Genomic DNA, 16,265 nt, shown 5'->3' with positions numbered 1-16,265 from the left:
AATATTCCAACGTTGGTTATAATTGTAAGTTTGGTTTGTTCTCGTTATTGCTGTAGGTATGATAATTTTATTGGATTTACAATTCTGAATTTCTGATTAATGAATAATGTTGACTAAACAAACACACACACATACACACGCACAACTTCATTAAAAAATTTACTGTCTTTACTCGTCCTTTTACTTAATAACTAAGAAACAAGATTGTAAAGAAGTAAACCATGTTGGTCATCAAGCAGAAAACTTTAGCAAGGGATTGGATGTACTTTCCTCCTCAAAACTTGAAGACACATAAGAATTATTTGAAGCATCTATTCCTGATGAGTCAACTTGGGAATCTCTTTGAATCACATCATTTGGACAATATGAAGGTTTTGGAGGCATTTCAATACTTGCAACATCTCCTTCTAACATTTCCACTACTTTATTCATTGAGGGACGATCACTTGGCTTCAGTTGTATGCACCACAATGCAATTATAAACATCTTTTTTGCTAACTCACTCCTTTCTTCATGCATAAAAGTTTCCATCTCAATCTCATCAGTTTCCTCAGCAGCCAACTGATCATATATCCAAAATGGAAAATAAAGTTGACTTGAATGCTCTGCATGAGGATTTAAATTTCTTCTTTGACTTGCTGTTTCCATCAAAAGCATTCCAAAACTATACACATCAGCCTTGTAAGATACTGCTCCAATATTTTGATAGAACAATTCTGGGGCCATGTAACCAATGGTTCCTCTTGCCGCAGTCAAAGTCACAATACTATTATCAAGAGGATATAGTTTTGCAAGACCAAAGTCTGACACCTTAGGAATGAAGTTCTCGTCAAGAAGAATGTTGTGAGGCTTGATATCAAAATGTAAAATTTGCATGTCACAACCTTCATGTAGATAAGCCATACCGTGTGCCACACCAAGGGATATCTCAAACATCTTCTCCGAAGTTAGAGATACATTTGTTTCTTTAGAAAATATATATTTATCTAAAGAACCATTTGGCATGAATTCATATATAAGAGCGCGTTTTGAACCTTCCACACAAAACCCAATCAACCTTACTACATTTGCATGGTGTATTCTACCAATGGTAGCAACTTCACTGATAAATTCTTGGCCATTAGCTTTGGCTTTACCCAACATTTTTATGGCTACAAAAGGCCCACTTTGTAGTTTTCCTTTGTACACTGCACCAAATCCTCCTTCTCCCAACTTCTCCTTAAAACCTCTCGTCATCTTCTTTATCTCTTTATATGAATATCTTATTGGCATGAGAGTATTTCCTTGTAGAAAATCCTCAATATTTTCGTAGATTGATATATGCCTTCTTCGAAACGTGTAGATCAACAATGCAAAGAAAAACATGACACCTATTGAGTATTTGAGGATTATGTATGAGATCAGAAACAATCCCATGAATAATCCAACCTTAACAACAGGTATTACATCTCTTTTAGAGAAGTGTTCACCACTATCCGTGTGCCACACTTTGCGAAGTCCTGTGTAATTAAATTATAAGAATATGGATCAATTTAAATGTATTTGCTACCAATGAACACATATAAAACTTTATTCAAAGTATGTACAAGGAATTTATTATTTGATATATAATGTATGTAGATGTAAAAAGAATCAGATATTTGAGTCTTAGAAGACACAAGACTAGAATACAAGTTTGACAAATTAGTCTTTAAAAGATAATTAATCATTTGCCTCATTTGTTTACCTAGTACAACCCAAGTTATGAATGATTTAATATTACTAATAAGCTTTCTTAGTGTTAACTAAAATAACTAAAATCTCTCTTATACTCCTCATGACACTTATGCCAAACAAATAGGAAAATTACACCATGCAATTGTACATAAATAGTATGGAATGAGAACTTACCTTTCAAAATTCCGTATGCAAAATCTGTCGAAAAGAATCAGTGAAAAGTTAGCAACATGGTGAAGGCAATAAAAAAACTAATATAGATATCACATGTTTCCACATTTGACACCTAAATTTGACATCAAACAAGATTTGTAACTTTTATACTTAAAAGTTTCCAACTCTTGCTTCCTTCTCTCATTCATATCTAGGTCTGATTCTTGCTCTGTATTGTTCTGTTTGTAATCTCCCACTTCTTCAAGAACTCTAACATCTACAATGAGTGTACAAAAAGTAGTCGCCTTAAGGGATAAAATTCATACCTTGTGCAATTATTTGTAGCTTTGACACGTTTCCTAAATCACAGTAATTAAAAAATCTATTAGCTCTCTAATTTTGAAAATAATCAGACAACAGTGATAGATAGATCTGCAACTTTAATTTTCTTACCACATTTGTAGTTCAGCAGTGAAGTGTAATCACAGACGGGATTATCCGGATCCCCACAGGTGATGTTCTGAGTGATTTCGTTGAATACGCAAAAATTCTTCATCCCGCATTTATCTTCACAAGCAAACTCATACATCCACGAAAGTTCAAATCCGTAACTGAGTTTCTTATGGATTTCAGAGTATGCCAAGTTCTCTTCGATGAACACTGAATCTTGCCATAATCTCGGTGGAACAAGAAACGATGAGGCTGCAATCAGCTTCACACGGCAATCATCTCTTAATTCAACCACCGCCAAGTCTCCAAGAACAGCATAAACATTATTACCGCCTTCTTTAATGCAAGGAGCAGTGTTCACGTATCGTGGATCGTCCCTCACCGGATTGCTGCAGTTCAAGAACACCACGTGCTCGAACATTCTCACTGCGTTCTCCTCCGGTGTGGAGCCATTTAAGGAGACTCGTTCTTGAAGGAATTCGTATTTTCCGGTGCCGACTTCGGCGACTGTTTTGTAATAATAGTCATCCCCAAAGGTACTGAAATTGGTTAGGGATAAAGAATAGCGAGGAAGGGTAGAACAGTCATTCTCTGAGATGGCTGGATCTAGAAGCCGGATCGTGAAGTTGTTGTAGTTTATTGCCTGAACATGGTAGGTTTTACCGGGAAAAAGATATAAGAGGGTGATGTTATTCTCGCAAGACAACTCGTACCTCCGGTCGCCACAGCTTGCAGGGTCGCCCCTCAGCCGGAAAGGATGTGTTATGGTGGTGACTTTGCCGCATGCGGAGGGCGTACATGTTCTGTTATGATCAGCAGCTGCTGCAACTGTAACAATCAGGAGCAGCAACTTTAAGCGGGAGAAGCAGAAACCTTTCCTACTGCTCATCACTGATCATGAATTAGCAACTTGCGGTGAGGACCAAACTGTTTTAATATTGATTTCGAGAAGTTTACTTCTAGTTTGGGACGGTGGGTTTTGTGAGGTTATTTGTGAAACCGATTGTTTAAAAGCTTTTTTTTTGGTAAATCAAAGGATGCTTGGTAAGGATATTCTAAAATGAGATTTGAAATAGTATATATAGAAGATTATGAATTAGAATTGGAGATACTATATTCTTTTAATTCAGAGAAATACAAATATTGTTGCAGATTGTATAGCTAAAGCAGCTATTTCTAGCGTAGACATTAATTCGAATTAGAGTCAACTATGAAATGAGGATCAACATCTAATAGATTTTTCGGGTAAACAATTCAAACTCATGTACCATTTTCAAGCATGTATTCAGTGGCAATGAACTAACTACTTTTGAAAAATCCTCTTTGCCATTGACTTGGAAACCAATGCATAAGCATGTCGGTAACGTGTTCAATTCCAACTATTTAATGTTAGAGTAAACTTTATATTAGTCAATGAGTTCACACATACAAAAACCAAGGAAAGAAACATTCAAGTAATTTCTCAAACTCACATTATGACGATGGAAGCATTATTCATCCTGCTTCTGCTTCTCAATTTCAATCTCATCAACATCGGAATTAGCCACCGTGACCCTGTTCAATGTCCCGTTCGTCTGTACTGTACAAAAAACGAAACCAATATTCTTGAGCTCCCTGGAGTTTCATCCTCGGTAAAACTCCCCGTCCGTCACATTAATTTCAAATCCAAAACTCTAGAAGTGTATGCTGCCGGAATCTGTTTGTCGGAACTCTTTCTCAAACTCAATTATTCATCATTCGATCCTTTCCGATTCATTCGAAGAGATTTTGGTTACTCTGCCCCTGGTTATGATGAAAACTATCCACTTAAACCCACCAACATTACTTTCTTCCATTGTCCTTCTTCAAATAGTGAGTACACGAGGTTACCTTGCCGGATTCAAGCGGCCGACGATGACGACGGCGTTGTCCGCACGAATCTTGTGCGCTGCAGAAAACTGTCCCATCAGGTTCTACCAATGCACGCCGAATTTATAAGGGATTTTTCATTCTACTTGGTGTGGTCGGAAACGAATTTCCATAGTGGATGCTTCGTTGGTTGCAAGATGCCCAAGGGGACACAATACTATGAATCAATTATTTTACCCGTTATAGGTGAGACAATACTATTACTATTATTTTATCTTCATAGAATATCATTTATGTTTGAATAGAGTAAGCAAGGGACTCTGCCCTATTGTATATTGCCAAGAACTATGCCTATCCCAAAAATATTTTATTAGTTTTATAAAATTGAATTTTGTTTATAATGGCATGCAGGTGCAGCTCTCCTGTTCTCAACACTGGCTGCCTTGTATTATATATATTGCTATTATAGAAACAAAGGGGAAGATCAACAAAGAGTTGCAACTTTTTTGAAGGACTATGAGGCATTAAACCCAACAAGATTCTCTTATGCTGATATCAAGAGAATTACTAAGCAGTTTAAGGACAAGTTAGGTGAAGGAGCTCATGGAGCTGTCTACAAAGGTAAATTGTCCAATCAAATTCTTGTTGCTGTCAAGATTCTCAATAATGCAGACGGAGATGGGACAGAGTTCATAAATGAAGTAGGAACAATGGCCAAAATCCACCATGTTAACGTTGTTCGCTTGCTTGGATATTGTGCTGATGGATCTCACCGCGCTTTAGTTTATCACTTCTTCCCCAATGGTAATCTCCAGAGCTTAATCGCTTCGTCCAGCAACAAAGAAACCTTCCTTGGATGGAACAAGTTGCATCAGATTGCTCTTGGCATAGCCAAAGGGATTGAATATCTTCACCAAGGCTGTGATCAGAGAATTCTGCATTTTGATATTAATCCTTACAATGTCCTGTTAGATGAAAGTTTCACTCCAAAAATTTCAGACTTCGGTTTAGCTAAGTTATGCTCCAAAAATCGAAGTACTGTATCCATGACTGCAGCTAGGGGAACCTTAGGCTACATGGCGCCTGAAGTTTTCTCTAGAAATTTCGGCAATGTATCTTATAAATCCGATATCTACAGTTATGGGATGTTATTGCTTGAGATGGTTGGAGGAAGAAAAAATACAAATGCTAGTCAAGAAACATTTCAAGTTCTATATCCCAATTGGATACATAATTTGCTTGAAGGAGATGATACATATATTCCTATTGATGATGATGGAGATTTTAGAATTGCAAAGAAACTTGCAATAGTGGGACTATGGTGCATCCAGTGGCACCCGGTTCACCGTCCCTCCATGAAAAGTGTAGTTCAAATGCTTGAAGGAGAGGAAAGCAAGTTGAAAGTGCCTCCGAATCCTTTTGAATCTGCAGGTGCGACTAGTTCAAGTGCAATTATTCCAGCAAGACGTCTGAATTTGGAATTGGAAGTAATCCCAGAAACAGACTAGTTTGATTCAACATATTATTAAACATTTAACTAGCACTTGGTGTGTGTGCATGTGTGTGATGTTGTAATCAAAGAAAGTTGTTTTTCACCTTTTAATTTTTTGTTATGTATGGTAAAAAATACCTACAAAAATATATATAAAAAAGTGGCTTAGCTCCTGATAGAACGCCACGTTAATTAGTATGTGTAACATCTATTTCAATTATGAAGCTAGGAACCGACGAACCGTTATGCATCAATAGAAACTATATGTCGATTTCAGAGGTCGCAGTTGAGCTGCTTCAGAAAAATGTTACCATCCATGACCTAGCTTTTTAACGATCTTGTTTCTTATTAGTTAAGTAAAAGGACAAGTATATGTTGCAGATGTGATATTTTTTATATTGCTTTTGTTTTTATTTAAATTTATGTGCTGTATATTAGTTCAGAGACTTTGGTGATGAAAAAATAAATGATTTAAATTAAGAATAGAGTGTGTACATGCTGTTTTGATGAAGCCTGTTTTAACTTTTTCTCTTATAGAGCGACAATCTATTTTAATATATTGGGATCTTTTATAAAAAGTAGGATTAGAAGCGAGTTGAATGGTCGGCATATTATCACAAAAACAACATGGCAAAATCAATGGTAATATCAATAAACTTGAGCAAATTGGTGAGCCACACAGCTTCACATAAGCAGCATTTGTTATGGCTCTATACTCAATTTCGGTTGAACTTCTAGATGCCACATATTGTAGACTTATCATCTTGTTCTTTGTACGTCTAAAATTCTTGACGAAAACTAAGCACTTTTATAATGACAATTTCTTAAGTAGCTTATAGCCTTATACTCTAAATTATATATAATATTACGAAATGATTATCAATATGATAATATATCCCATAAATATAATGACTAGTGGTTTGTTAACTTGTTGATTAATAAATAAAAATAAGATGATATTTTTATATGTCCGACACGGTATTTGGCAAGTAGCATATGGAATAGTTACGCAACTCCGGCATTCGGCTGAAAATTGTGTGTATAGTTTTGTTGTGATTCGTGGGTGAAATCCGAAAATATTCCTTTTTAAGTGAATTCCTTTCTTTTTCTTTTAACCTTTTTGCAATCTGTAAGAATTTTTTTTTTCTAGTCAGTGAGAAGCCTTTCTTTTTCTTTTTTGTAGAATATAAAATGCACTTTTTTTTCAGATCAAATCAAAGTGATAGATTCATTTTCTCGCACTATGAAAAATGGAAATTCTATATCCACATATTTCAGCTCCAAATTCTGTTTTCGGTAAATTACACTAAATTCAATTCAATTTTAAAATTAATTTGTGCCGGCATTTACTATCCAAATTGACCACTCTATTTCTGATTTTCTATTAAAAAGATAAGAACAAGGGTATATTCAATAGAGGCCTTGCTGTCTACTTGACCTTAGCGTTGTAAAAGTCGTGAACAATTATTTAGTTGTACTGTAAATAACTGCACTTTTAAAAATGAATGGAGGCCATTTCAGATAAATACAGAGAAAGATAGAGAAAGAGATGAATTTTAGAGAGAGAGAGAGATGAATTAACGAATCTTAAATAGTCCAAACTAAAGTAACTCACTTAATTAAACTAGTCTGTTTCTGGAATTACTTCCAATTCCAAATTCAAGAATCTTGCTGGAATAATTGCACTTGAACTAGTCGCAGCTATAGATTCAAAAGGATTCGGAGGCACTTTCAACTTATCTTCCTCTGCTTCAAGCATTTGAACTACACTTTTCATGGAGGGACGGTGCACGGGGTGCCACTGGATGCACCATAGTCCCACTATTGCAAGTTTCTTTGCAATTCTAAAATCTCCATCATCGTCGATAGGAATATATGTGTCATCTCCTTCAAGCAAATTGTGTATCCAATTCGGATATAGAACTTGAAATGTTTCTTGACTCATGTTTGTATTCTTTCTTCCTCCAACCATCTCAAGCAATAGCATCCCATAACTGTATATATCAGATTTATAAGACACATGACCGAAGTTTCTAGAAAAAACTTCAGGCGCCATGTATCCTAAGGTTCCCCTTGCTGCTGTCATGGACACAGTGCTTCGATTCTTCGAGCATAACTTAGCTAAACCAAAGTCTGAAATTTTAGGAGTGAAACTTTGATCTAACAAGACATTGCGAGGATTAATGTCGAAATGCAAAATTCTTTGGTCACAGCCTTGGTGAAGGTATTCAATCCCTTTGGCTATGCCCACAGCAATCTGATGCATCTTGTTCCATCCAAAGAAGGTTTCCTTGTCACTTGACAGAGCAATGAAGCTCTGGAGATTACCATTGGGGAAGAAGTGATAAACCAAAGCGCGGTGAGATCCGTCGGCGCAGTAGCCAAGCAAGCGAACCACATTGACATGGTGGATTTTGGCCATTGTTCCCACTTCATTTATGAATTCTGTCCCATCTCCATCTGCTTTATTGAGAATCTTGACGGCAACCAGAATTTGATTAGTTAATTTACCTTTGTAGACAGCTCCATGAGCTCCTTCACCTAACTTGTCCTTGAACTGCTTAGTAATTCTCTTGATATCAGTATAAGAGAATCTTGTTGGGTTTAATGCTTTGTAGTCCTTCAAAAAAGTTTCAACTCTTTCTTGATCTTCTCCTTTGTTTCTATAATAGCAATATATATGATACATGACACCCACTATTAGCACAAGGAGAGTTGCACCTGCATAACATTATAAACACATTGAACTTTCCAAGTAAATATACCATAATGGTGTTTAATCCAAGTTTAAGTTTGTTACCTGTAAGGGGTAAAAGAACGGATTCATGGTGTTCAGTACCATTGTTGGATACGTTGCAAGCAACAAAGCATCCACTCTTGAAAGTTTCTGTCGACCATACCAAGTATAATGGTTCCCAATTCCACTGTATCTTACATACGGAAATTGGCAAGACATGACGAGTCAATTTTGTGCACAATACAAGGTTGGATTCGATGATGTTGTCGTCATCTAAAGCAATAAGAATCGGGCAAGATAACAGATCTTGTTCCTCGTAGTAGCCGCTGAGGATGTTTGGTGGCACGCTTGAAGAACAATCAAAGAAAGTACAGTTTGTTGGGTGTAGAGGATCATAAAAACTATCGAAATCAAGTGATTGTTTAATGGATTGGAAAGGATAAAATGATGAATAATTGAGTGTGAGAAAGAGTTGTGGAAAACAGTGTTTGGGATCATATACTTGTAAAGTGTTTGATGTGTAGCTAATGCTTGTGACGGGGAGTTTTACTGAGGATGGAAAGGCAGGCAGCTCAAGAATATTGGTTTTGTCTTCTGAACAGTAGAGACGCACGGGACATGGAACCGGATCATCATGGTAAATTCCCATGTCCAGATTCAAATTCAGCAGCAGCACCAATAATAATGCTGCCATGGTCAGTGATAATATCAGATGAGATGGGAAATCAAAGTTTTCTTGCTTTGTAAATGCACCAAGTTCAAAATGATAAAAAAATTGATTGTAGGATGGGTTAATAATTTTTTAAGGAGTGAATATTTGTTTTTTTTTTTAATATACGATAAGTACAAAGATAAATAATATTTATTTAATATTTTTGTATGTTTGGTTTTTTTAATTCTTTTTGTAATTAAAAAAATATTAAATAATCATTAAAATTTATTACTTTAGTTATCAGTTAATTATTAATATTTAAAAATATAGAATAAAATATATTGTTAGATTATTAAACTAAAAAAATTGAATTGATAAGTAATTAACGTCCAAACAATTAAAGTTAAACTTGAATGGAGTCTTGTTTATCACAGAATAATCCATCATAGTGTTGAACAAAGTAGATTTCCGTTTTGATTTAGGCATTCCTAGATGAGCAGAGGGAAAGGCTTGTGGTGTTCACTACTACTCTTACAGTTGCTCTTTGAAACTTGTTGCAATGGAGGAGCATGTAGGCCTTCCTCTTGCGGCAAAATCACCAACATAAAGCATCCTTTCCGGCTGAAGGATGATCCCGCAAGCTGTGGGGATTCCAGGTACGAGTTGTCTTGTGAGAATAACAGGACCGTCTTATATCTTTTCCCCGGTAAAAGCTACCATGTGCAGGCAATAAACTACAATAACTTCACGATCCGGCTTGTAGATCCCGCCATCTCAGACTCAGGGGATGACTGCTCCACCCTCCCCCGATATTCTTTGTCCGCTAGAAATTTCAGTGACAGCTATGGCTACATGGATATCCCCAAATACAGTGAACCATATGGAACTATTCAAAAACGAACTCATTATGATGTAGTAAGAATGTTCGAGAACGTGATCTTTTTGAACTGCAGCTATCCGATCAGGGATGATCCACGATTCGTGGATGCTGCCCCTTGCGTTAAAGAAGGAGGCAATGTTTATGCTGTTCTTGGAGACATGGAGGTGGGTGAATTAAGAGATGAGTGCCGTGTGAAGATGGTTGCTGCCTCATCCTTTCTTGTTCCACCGAGATCGTGGAAGGATTCATTCTTCATCTACCAAAACTTGTCATACGCTGAAATTCATAGAAAACTCAGTTACGGATTTCATCTTTCTTGGATGATCGGCGGTGCTTGTTCATCTGCCTGTGGCCAGCTGAGTTCTTGCTTCTTCAACGAAACCTCTCCAAATCTCATCACTTGCCGAGCGGATCGCTGTTTCACTCCGATAACGTTCAATGAATGCCGTAAGAAAATTAAACTCTAAACATTATTTCCATAAAAAAAAAAATAATTTTAATACACTGTCAATGTAAAATAATTTTACACGTGTATCTAATTACGTCAACAAAAATAATCATTTTTTGTATCCACTGGCGTAAATTGTCATTAAAAAAAATTATAATTGTACAGTTGTGTAAAACGTTTTATAATATTAAAATTAAACTTAAAAAAAAGTATAACCTAATCACATTAGAGCCAAGGGTCAGGCCAATACTAGAAAATCTCAATATATGTTTTTCATTTCTTCCTCAAATTAAAATGTGACTTTTATTCCAACCATATATTGTATTTCAGTGAAAAGAAAAGAATCTTTGTTTGTTATTAACAAAGAAATTTGTGTGTTCAACTACCATTGCCGGCTAATACATTTTTACTGTCATTTAGGTGACGTGTCAAAGCTCCAAATCATTGCAGAAGGTATGAATTTTATCTCTTACATAGAATTGTTCTCTACTTTTTTTTCTGTCTTTTGTTTTTTCTGAAAAACTTATTATAATAGGGCGAGTTGATCGGCATACAAAAAGGGTAAAGTCCATGAATCAAATTTATGAATAGGAGACTAGGAGTATAGGACTATAAATCTATAATCAAAGACCAAAAAGGAAAGGATTATATCTGTTCTACATACAACAGAAAAATATGCCTATTTTGAACACTATTGAAAAGTCTGTATATTTTATGCAAAAAATGTTATATTTCAGATTTTAAAAAGTCTGCGTTTTTTTTTTACTTTTTAGTATAAAAGTACATGTATTTTAGTTTGAAACAACTGTATGTATACTACTACTTGTGGGAAAGATGTTATGTCTGTGGATTTGTAACTGCAAAAATTTTTATACAATTATATTTATATGAAGTTGATATTTAAAAATTATTAAATGATTTAATAAATTCGACTGAATTATTATTTAATAATTTTTAACTATCGACTTCGTATGAAAATAAATGCACGAGTTTTTACCATTTATAATATTTATATATTGTATGTTATTGAATGCTTTTTTATTGTACACGTAGTACTTATTACTTCTTAAATCTATCGATTATATATTCTGTATTTTAAATAAAATATTAAATAATAACTTATACCTATTTTGCCCGCTCAATACCTCAAATTTGAAAATATAACTTATACCTATTTTTTAACATTGTATCATGTATATTAATTTTAGTAAATTTCTGGTATTGACTTAAATCTATAATATCATACATGGAAAATAATTATTGACCTACCGCTGCAACATTAATCCGCTCTTACATAATTATTTATGAGGAGTGCGGAGTGTTAGGGATCAACAATTTTTGTGTTTTATAACTATTAATTGGCTATCAATAATATTTTTAATTGTGTGAGATTATATTCAATGATAAGAGATCACTCACTTTTTTTTTATGGTTAAATGATGACCACAACACACAAAAATTACTGTCCCTAAACTTTCTCATTACTTATATATATATATGTTCGTTATATCTCAATTAGCTCTATATTTAAGAAAATAGCTTAGATGGATATAATTATAAATACGAAGCAATACGAAATTTAGACCTTAAACATGGCATAATACAAAGCAATATACTGTTGCTTATTACTTCAAATAAGTAGTTGTTACTATTTTGCTTCAACGAACTAACGGTAGTTTACTGTCTTTACCATGTTTAATTTCTAATAAATTTTCACTGATTGTTTTCTACAGATTTTGCATATGGATTTTTGACAGGTAAAATGTCATTCCGTAGCGTATTATTTAGAGTTGGACGATTTTATTTTCCCATCCAATAATATTCTCTTGGGATAAAAGCGAGCCGGTAATAAATATGTTATTATTAATGTTATGTGCATAAAATTATATATGTTAAATTAAATTAAATAATTTTGTTTATTATTTCTGTGGCATTACCGGTTAAATTGGTCTATATTTTTGTATTTACATAGGATTTAACAACAAAGTGATTGTCAGAGATACCGGAGAAAAAATTTCTGGAAAAAAAAATGTAGTAGCTGCTATTAAGGTAGGTGCATTCACAGGACGGTTTCTAGTGCCATACATGATCGTCAAATATGCATTAGGTGTTATGTTTTTCTTTGCACTGTTGATCTACACATATCAAAGAAGACATATATCAATCTATGAGAATATTGAAGGTTTTCTACAAAAAAATACCCTCATGCCAATAAGGTATTCATATAAAGAAATAAAGAAGATGACAGCAGGTTTTAAGGAAAAGTTGGGGGAAGGAGGATTCGGCTCAGTCTACAAAGGACGGTTAATAAGTGGTCCCTTTGTAGCCATAAAAATGTTAGGTAAAGCAAAGGGAAATGGCCAAGAATTCATCAGTGAAGTTGCTACAATTGGTAGAATACATCATGCCAATGTAGTGAGGTTGATTGGATTCTGTGTCGAGGGTTCAAAACGCGCTCTTGTTTACGAATTTATGCCGAATGGTTCTCTAGATAAATTTATCTTCTCCAAAGTGGATAGTGTATTATTGACTTACCAAAAACTTTTTGAAATATCTCTTGGTGTGGCTCGTGGTATAGCTTATCTGCACGAAGGTTGTGACATGCAAATTTTGCATTTTGATATCAAACCTCATAACATTCTTCTTGACGAGAACTTCATTCCTAAAGTGTCAGATTTTGGTCTTGCAAAACTTAATCCTCTTGATAACAGTATTGTAACTTTGACCGCAGTAAGAGGAACAATTGGTTACATGGCTCCGGAATTGTTCTACAAAAATATTGGAGCAGTATCTTACAAGGCTGATGTCTATAGTTTTGGAATGCTTTTGATGGAAATGGCAAGTCAAAGAAGAAACTCAAATCCAAATGCAGAGCATTCGAGCCAATTCTACTTTCCATTTTGGATATACGATCAATTGGCTCGGAAAAATGATGAGATAGAGATGAAAACTTTGATGCATGAAGAAACGAGTGAAGTAGCAAAAAAGATGTTCATAACTGCACTGTGGTGTATACAATTGAAGCCAAGTGATCGTCCTTCAATGAATAAAGTGGTGAAAATGTTAGAAGGGAATGTTGCAAGCATTGAAATGCCTCCAAAGCCTTCATATTATCCAAATGATATGATTCACAGGGATTCTGAGATTAATTCAGGAGTAACTACTTTAAATAACTCTTCAGGCTCTTCAGGTTTTGATGAGGAGGAAATTACAACCATTCGTATGTGAATGTTTCTGGTTGATGACCAAAGCAATTTGCTTTTTTGCAATCTAGTTTCTTATTAAGTAAAAGGACAAGTATAACAAAGCAGAGGTGATATTTTTCTACACATTGTTTTTATTTATATTATGTGCGGCACGCTTTTGTTTATTAAAACCAATTGAATGATAATTTGATCACTTCGTTGTGAGCATGTGCGTATTAATATTGTTATTTTGATAAAATAAGTTAAATATAAGTATATAACCTTTGTTTAGAAAAATGTTATTAATGCCCCTTTCTTTAGAAGAGTGATATGTTCTCCCGCAAGGTGTTAGCTGAAGTGCAAACAAAATGAAATATTTAGTATTCCTGCATAGAGAGTCTTGTGTGTATAACTCGTCTAGTCTAGTTAGGGTTAAACTCGTCTTAGTTTGAAATGGATGAAATATATGTCAGCTTTAAGAGAACTGATAATGATGAGCACCTACAAATGTATTTTAACTTAAAATAAGTAAGAATACATAAAAAATTACGAGTAGTATGTATTCAAAATGAATGGCAAAACTAACTCGAGCACTATTTTCAAGATAGCTAACATCATAATTAATCTTAAAGGTATTCACCGAGAAGAATTCAAGAGTCACTAATGGTGGAGAGGATAGACACTCGTTGCAATTCAAAAATATTCTAGAGTTTCTTTTTCAAGGACAAAGCCATACCAACCACTCTATCTGTGGTCTAAGGCTTGTGAGAATGAAAGATCTCATTATTCATCAAATGCCAAATTTACCAGAGGCCAGAAAAGAATCTAAAGGGGAGCTGTTTGCTATTATGTAAGAACCAACTCATCAAATCCAGTAGTTGATCGGAGATCTCGAAAGCTTAATTACCAAACTAGCTGGACTTTTAGACAATTCCGAATGCAATGTAAAACCGATTCTTGACCTGAAAAACATCGTGATCAGCTATCTGTGTGCGACATGTCTCTCCTAAAACAAAAATACAGCAGTAGAAAGAGCCTTCCGAAGATATAGTCAGGCCAAGAATTTGTCCTTTTCCAAAACAAGTTAACGCCAAAATCAAAGCCAATTCCTCTTATCCTCCCAACTAAACATCTTCTTATTGAACCACAAATAACCGTTATAAACCTTTGAAATCGTACCAGTCCAACATTAACCGACCTCTGAACTAGTTTGAACATTGGATTATAAGAGTTAATGTTGCTTTGTAGATACAAATTCAAAAAAAAAATAGATATTCTTAAGGTTCCACGGTCAAGATGACCAAATGTTTAAAATTCGAAATTTCAAATTAAAAATATAAATATAATCCATCTCATGACACAATCATTCTTTTCTTCTCCATTTAAAAAATTAAAAATTCTGTTCTAAATCTCCAATGCACCAAATAAAATCAAAAAATTAAATTAAGAACCGTTAAAGGAGGTAAACTAATAAAAAAAATTAATAATATTACAATTATTATGAAACACCAAATAAAACGGATTAAAAAAAGAACTACGTCACCCTTATTTTGTCAAAGCAGTTTAAGAAAAAGAAAATGTTATCTTCTGAAATACTTTGTCGGACCCTTTCGTTTAGTTACTTTTGAATTTTGGTAGAAATTTTAAAATTAATAATTGACTCATTTTTTTTATTTTCTTAACAGTACTACTGAATTAGCGTTCGTCCCGAAAGAAATAGACCGAAGAATTTTAAAATTTATAGTAAAAAATTCTGATCTACAAAAATTCAAGTTATTATTGCGTGTCGTTGTCTTCTTCTTACGCCCTAACTTCTACTTGCATTGTAATCTTCACTTAGTCACTTGGTTGTTGCATAGTGTATTTTCTATTTTTCAATCTAACCAGATATTATTCATTAAACTCTTCCAATTTTTAGCTATTTTTTTTTTACAAAAATTTCAAATATAATTACAATAATCGCATATAAATTTGATGTTCTTTTTTCTTTAACATTCAACATTAATTTCAAAACTTTAAAATATCAATTATTTTAAATTGAATTTAATTAAAATTTTTGAAATTATAACTTTTAAAAAAATACTAAAGTATTTAATCTAAGAAACAAAGAAAACAAAAACAATGAAGAATTTTGCAAAAAGCATACGATGTTTTTAATCTGGAAGCAAGAAAAACGAAAACAAAAAGTAAAAAGAAATTTTTTTTTAAAACATAGAATTTTTTTTATTGTGGGTGTTGCTTAAATATTTAATGATACTTGTTTTAGATGAATTCAAACAGATTTTAAATGTGTTTAAAAAGTATTTTAGGTGTTATTATGTTATTTTAGATATGTTATAGACTTATTTATTTTTGAATGTGCTCTGAACACAAGGACATTATATTAAATTTTCACAATACATTTAAATTATATAAGTACACATAAAATAAATTATGAATACATCTAAATTAAAGCCATCTTTCAAAATTAAATGTATATAGAAAATTAAACCATATTCTAAGATATGATCATAATAATATGATCAAGTAACAGCGCTAAAAAGTTGAGAATTGGGTAAAAAGTTAAAGCCTAAAACTCTAAGATTTTGTTTAATTCAAAATGATCAGATTGTCATTCAACAGGTTTTAGTAAACAAAGGCGTACAATATATAATTGGAAACCCAACTTGGTAAAAATGTCCGGAGCTGGAATTTCTTTTGTTGG

General features: G+C 33.8%; 4 protein-coding genes across 5 annotated transcripts; 2 read left to right on the top strand and 2 right to left on the bottom strand.

Annotated features, from left to right (window-relative positions):
• Positions 1-65: 65 nt before the first annotated feature.
• On the bottom strand, positions 66-3,208 carry LOC112756194 (LEAF RUST 10 DISEASE-RESISTANCE LOCUS RECEPTOR-LIKE PROTEIN KINASE-like 2.1). 2 transcript variants are annotated; one of them, XM_025804660.2, is made up of 4 exons: positions 2,323-3,208; positions 2,196-2,228; positions 1,891-1,914; positions 66-1,499 (listed from the first exon to the last, which is right to left on the bottom strand). In XM_025804660.2, exons 1-4 carry the CDS (start codon positions 3,206-3,208, stop codon positions 232-234), a joined length of 2,211 nt encoding a protein of 736 aa, XP_025660445.1. In that variant the 3' UTR covers positions 66-231. The 2 variants fall into 2 exon arrangements, with proteins under 2 accessions (XP_025660445.1, XP_025660446.1); XM_025804661.2 differs by lacking the exon at positions 2,196-2,228.
• Positions 3,209-3,634: 426 nt separating this feature from the next.
• Positions 3,635-5,857, top strand: LOC112756195 (rust resistance kinase Lr10-like). The gene is made up of 2 exons (XM_025804662.2): positions 3,635-4,413; positions 4,579-5,857. The coding sequence occupies exons 1-2, from the start codon at positions 3,795-3,797 to the stop codon at positions 5,673-5,675; spliced, it is 1,716 nt and encodes a 571-aa protein (XP_025660447.1). The 5' UTR covers positions 3,635-3,794; the 3' UTR covers positions 5,676-5,857.
• Positions 5,858-7,126: 1,269 nt separating this feature from the next.
• Positions 7,127-9,155, bottom strand: LOC112756193 (rust resistance kinase Lr10-like). Its single transcript, XM_025804659.2, has 2 exons — positions 8,460-9,155; positions 7,127-8,380 (listed from the first exon to the last, which is right to left on the bottom strand). The coding sequence occupies exons 1-2, from the start codon at positions 9,088-9,090 to the stop codon at positions 7,284-7,286; spliced, it is 1,728 nt and encodes a 575-aa protein (XP_025660444.1). The 5' UTR covers positions 9,091-9,155; the 3' UTR covers positions 7,127-7,283.
• A 248-nt stretch (positions 9,156-9,403) lies between these two features.
• LOC112756191 (LEAF RUST 10 DISEASE-RESISTANCE LOCUS RECEPTOR-LIKE PROTEIN KINASE-like 2.1) lies at positions 9,404-13,729 on the top strand. The gene is made up of 4 exons (XM_025804658.3): positions 9,404-10,375; positions 10,797-10,829; positions 12,110-12,133; positions 12,349-13,729. Exons 1-4 carry the CDS (start codon positions 9,541-9,543, stop codon positions 13,602-13,604), a joined length of 2,148 nt encoding a protein of 715 aa, XP_025660443.1. The 5' UTR covers positions 9,404-9,540; the 3' UTR covers positions 13,605-13,729.
• The last annotated feature ends 2,536 nt before the right edge of the window (positions 13,730-16,265 follow it).

This window comes from Arachis hypogaea, chromosome 6 (assembly GCF_003086295.3).
Source record: "Arachis hypogaea cultivar Tifrunner chromosome 6, arahy.Tifrunner.gnm2.J5K5, whole genome shotgun sequence".
NCBI lineage: Eukaryota > Viridiplantae > Streptophyta > Magnoliopsida > Fabales > Fabaceae > Arachis > Arachis hypogaea.
This window is presented reverse-complemented; position numbering and strand designations above follow the sequence as displayed.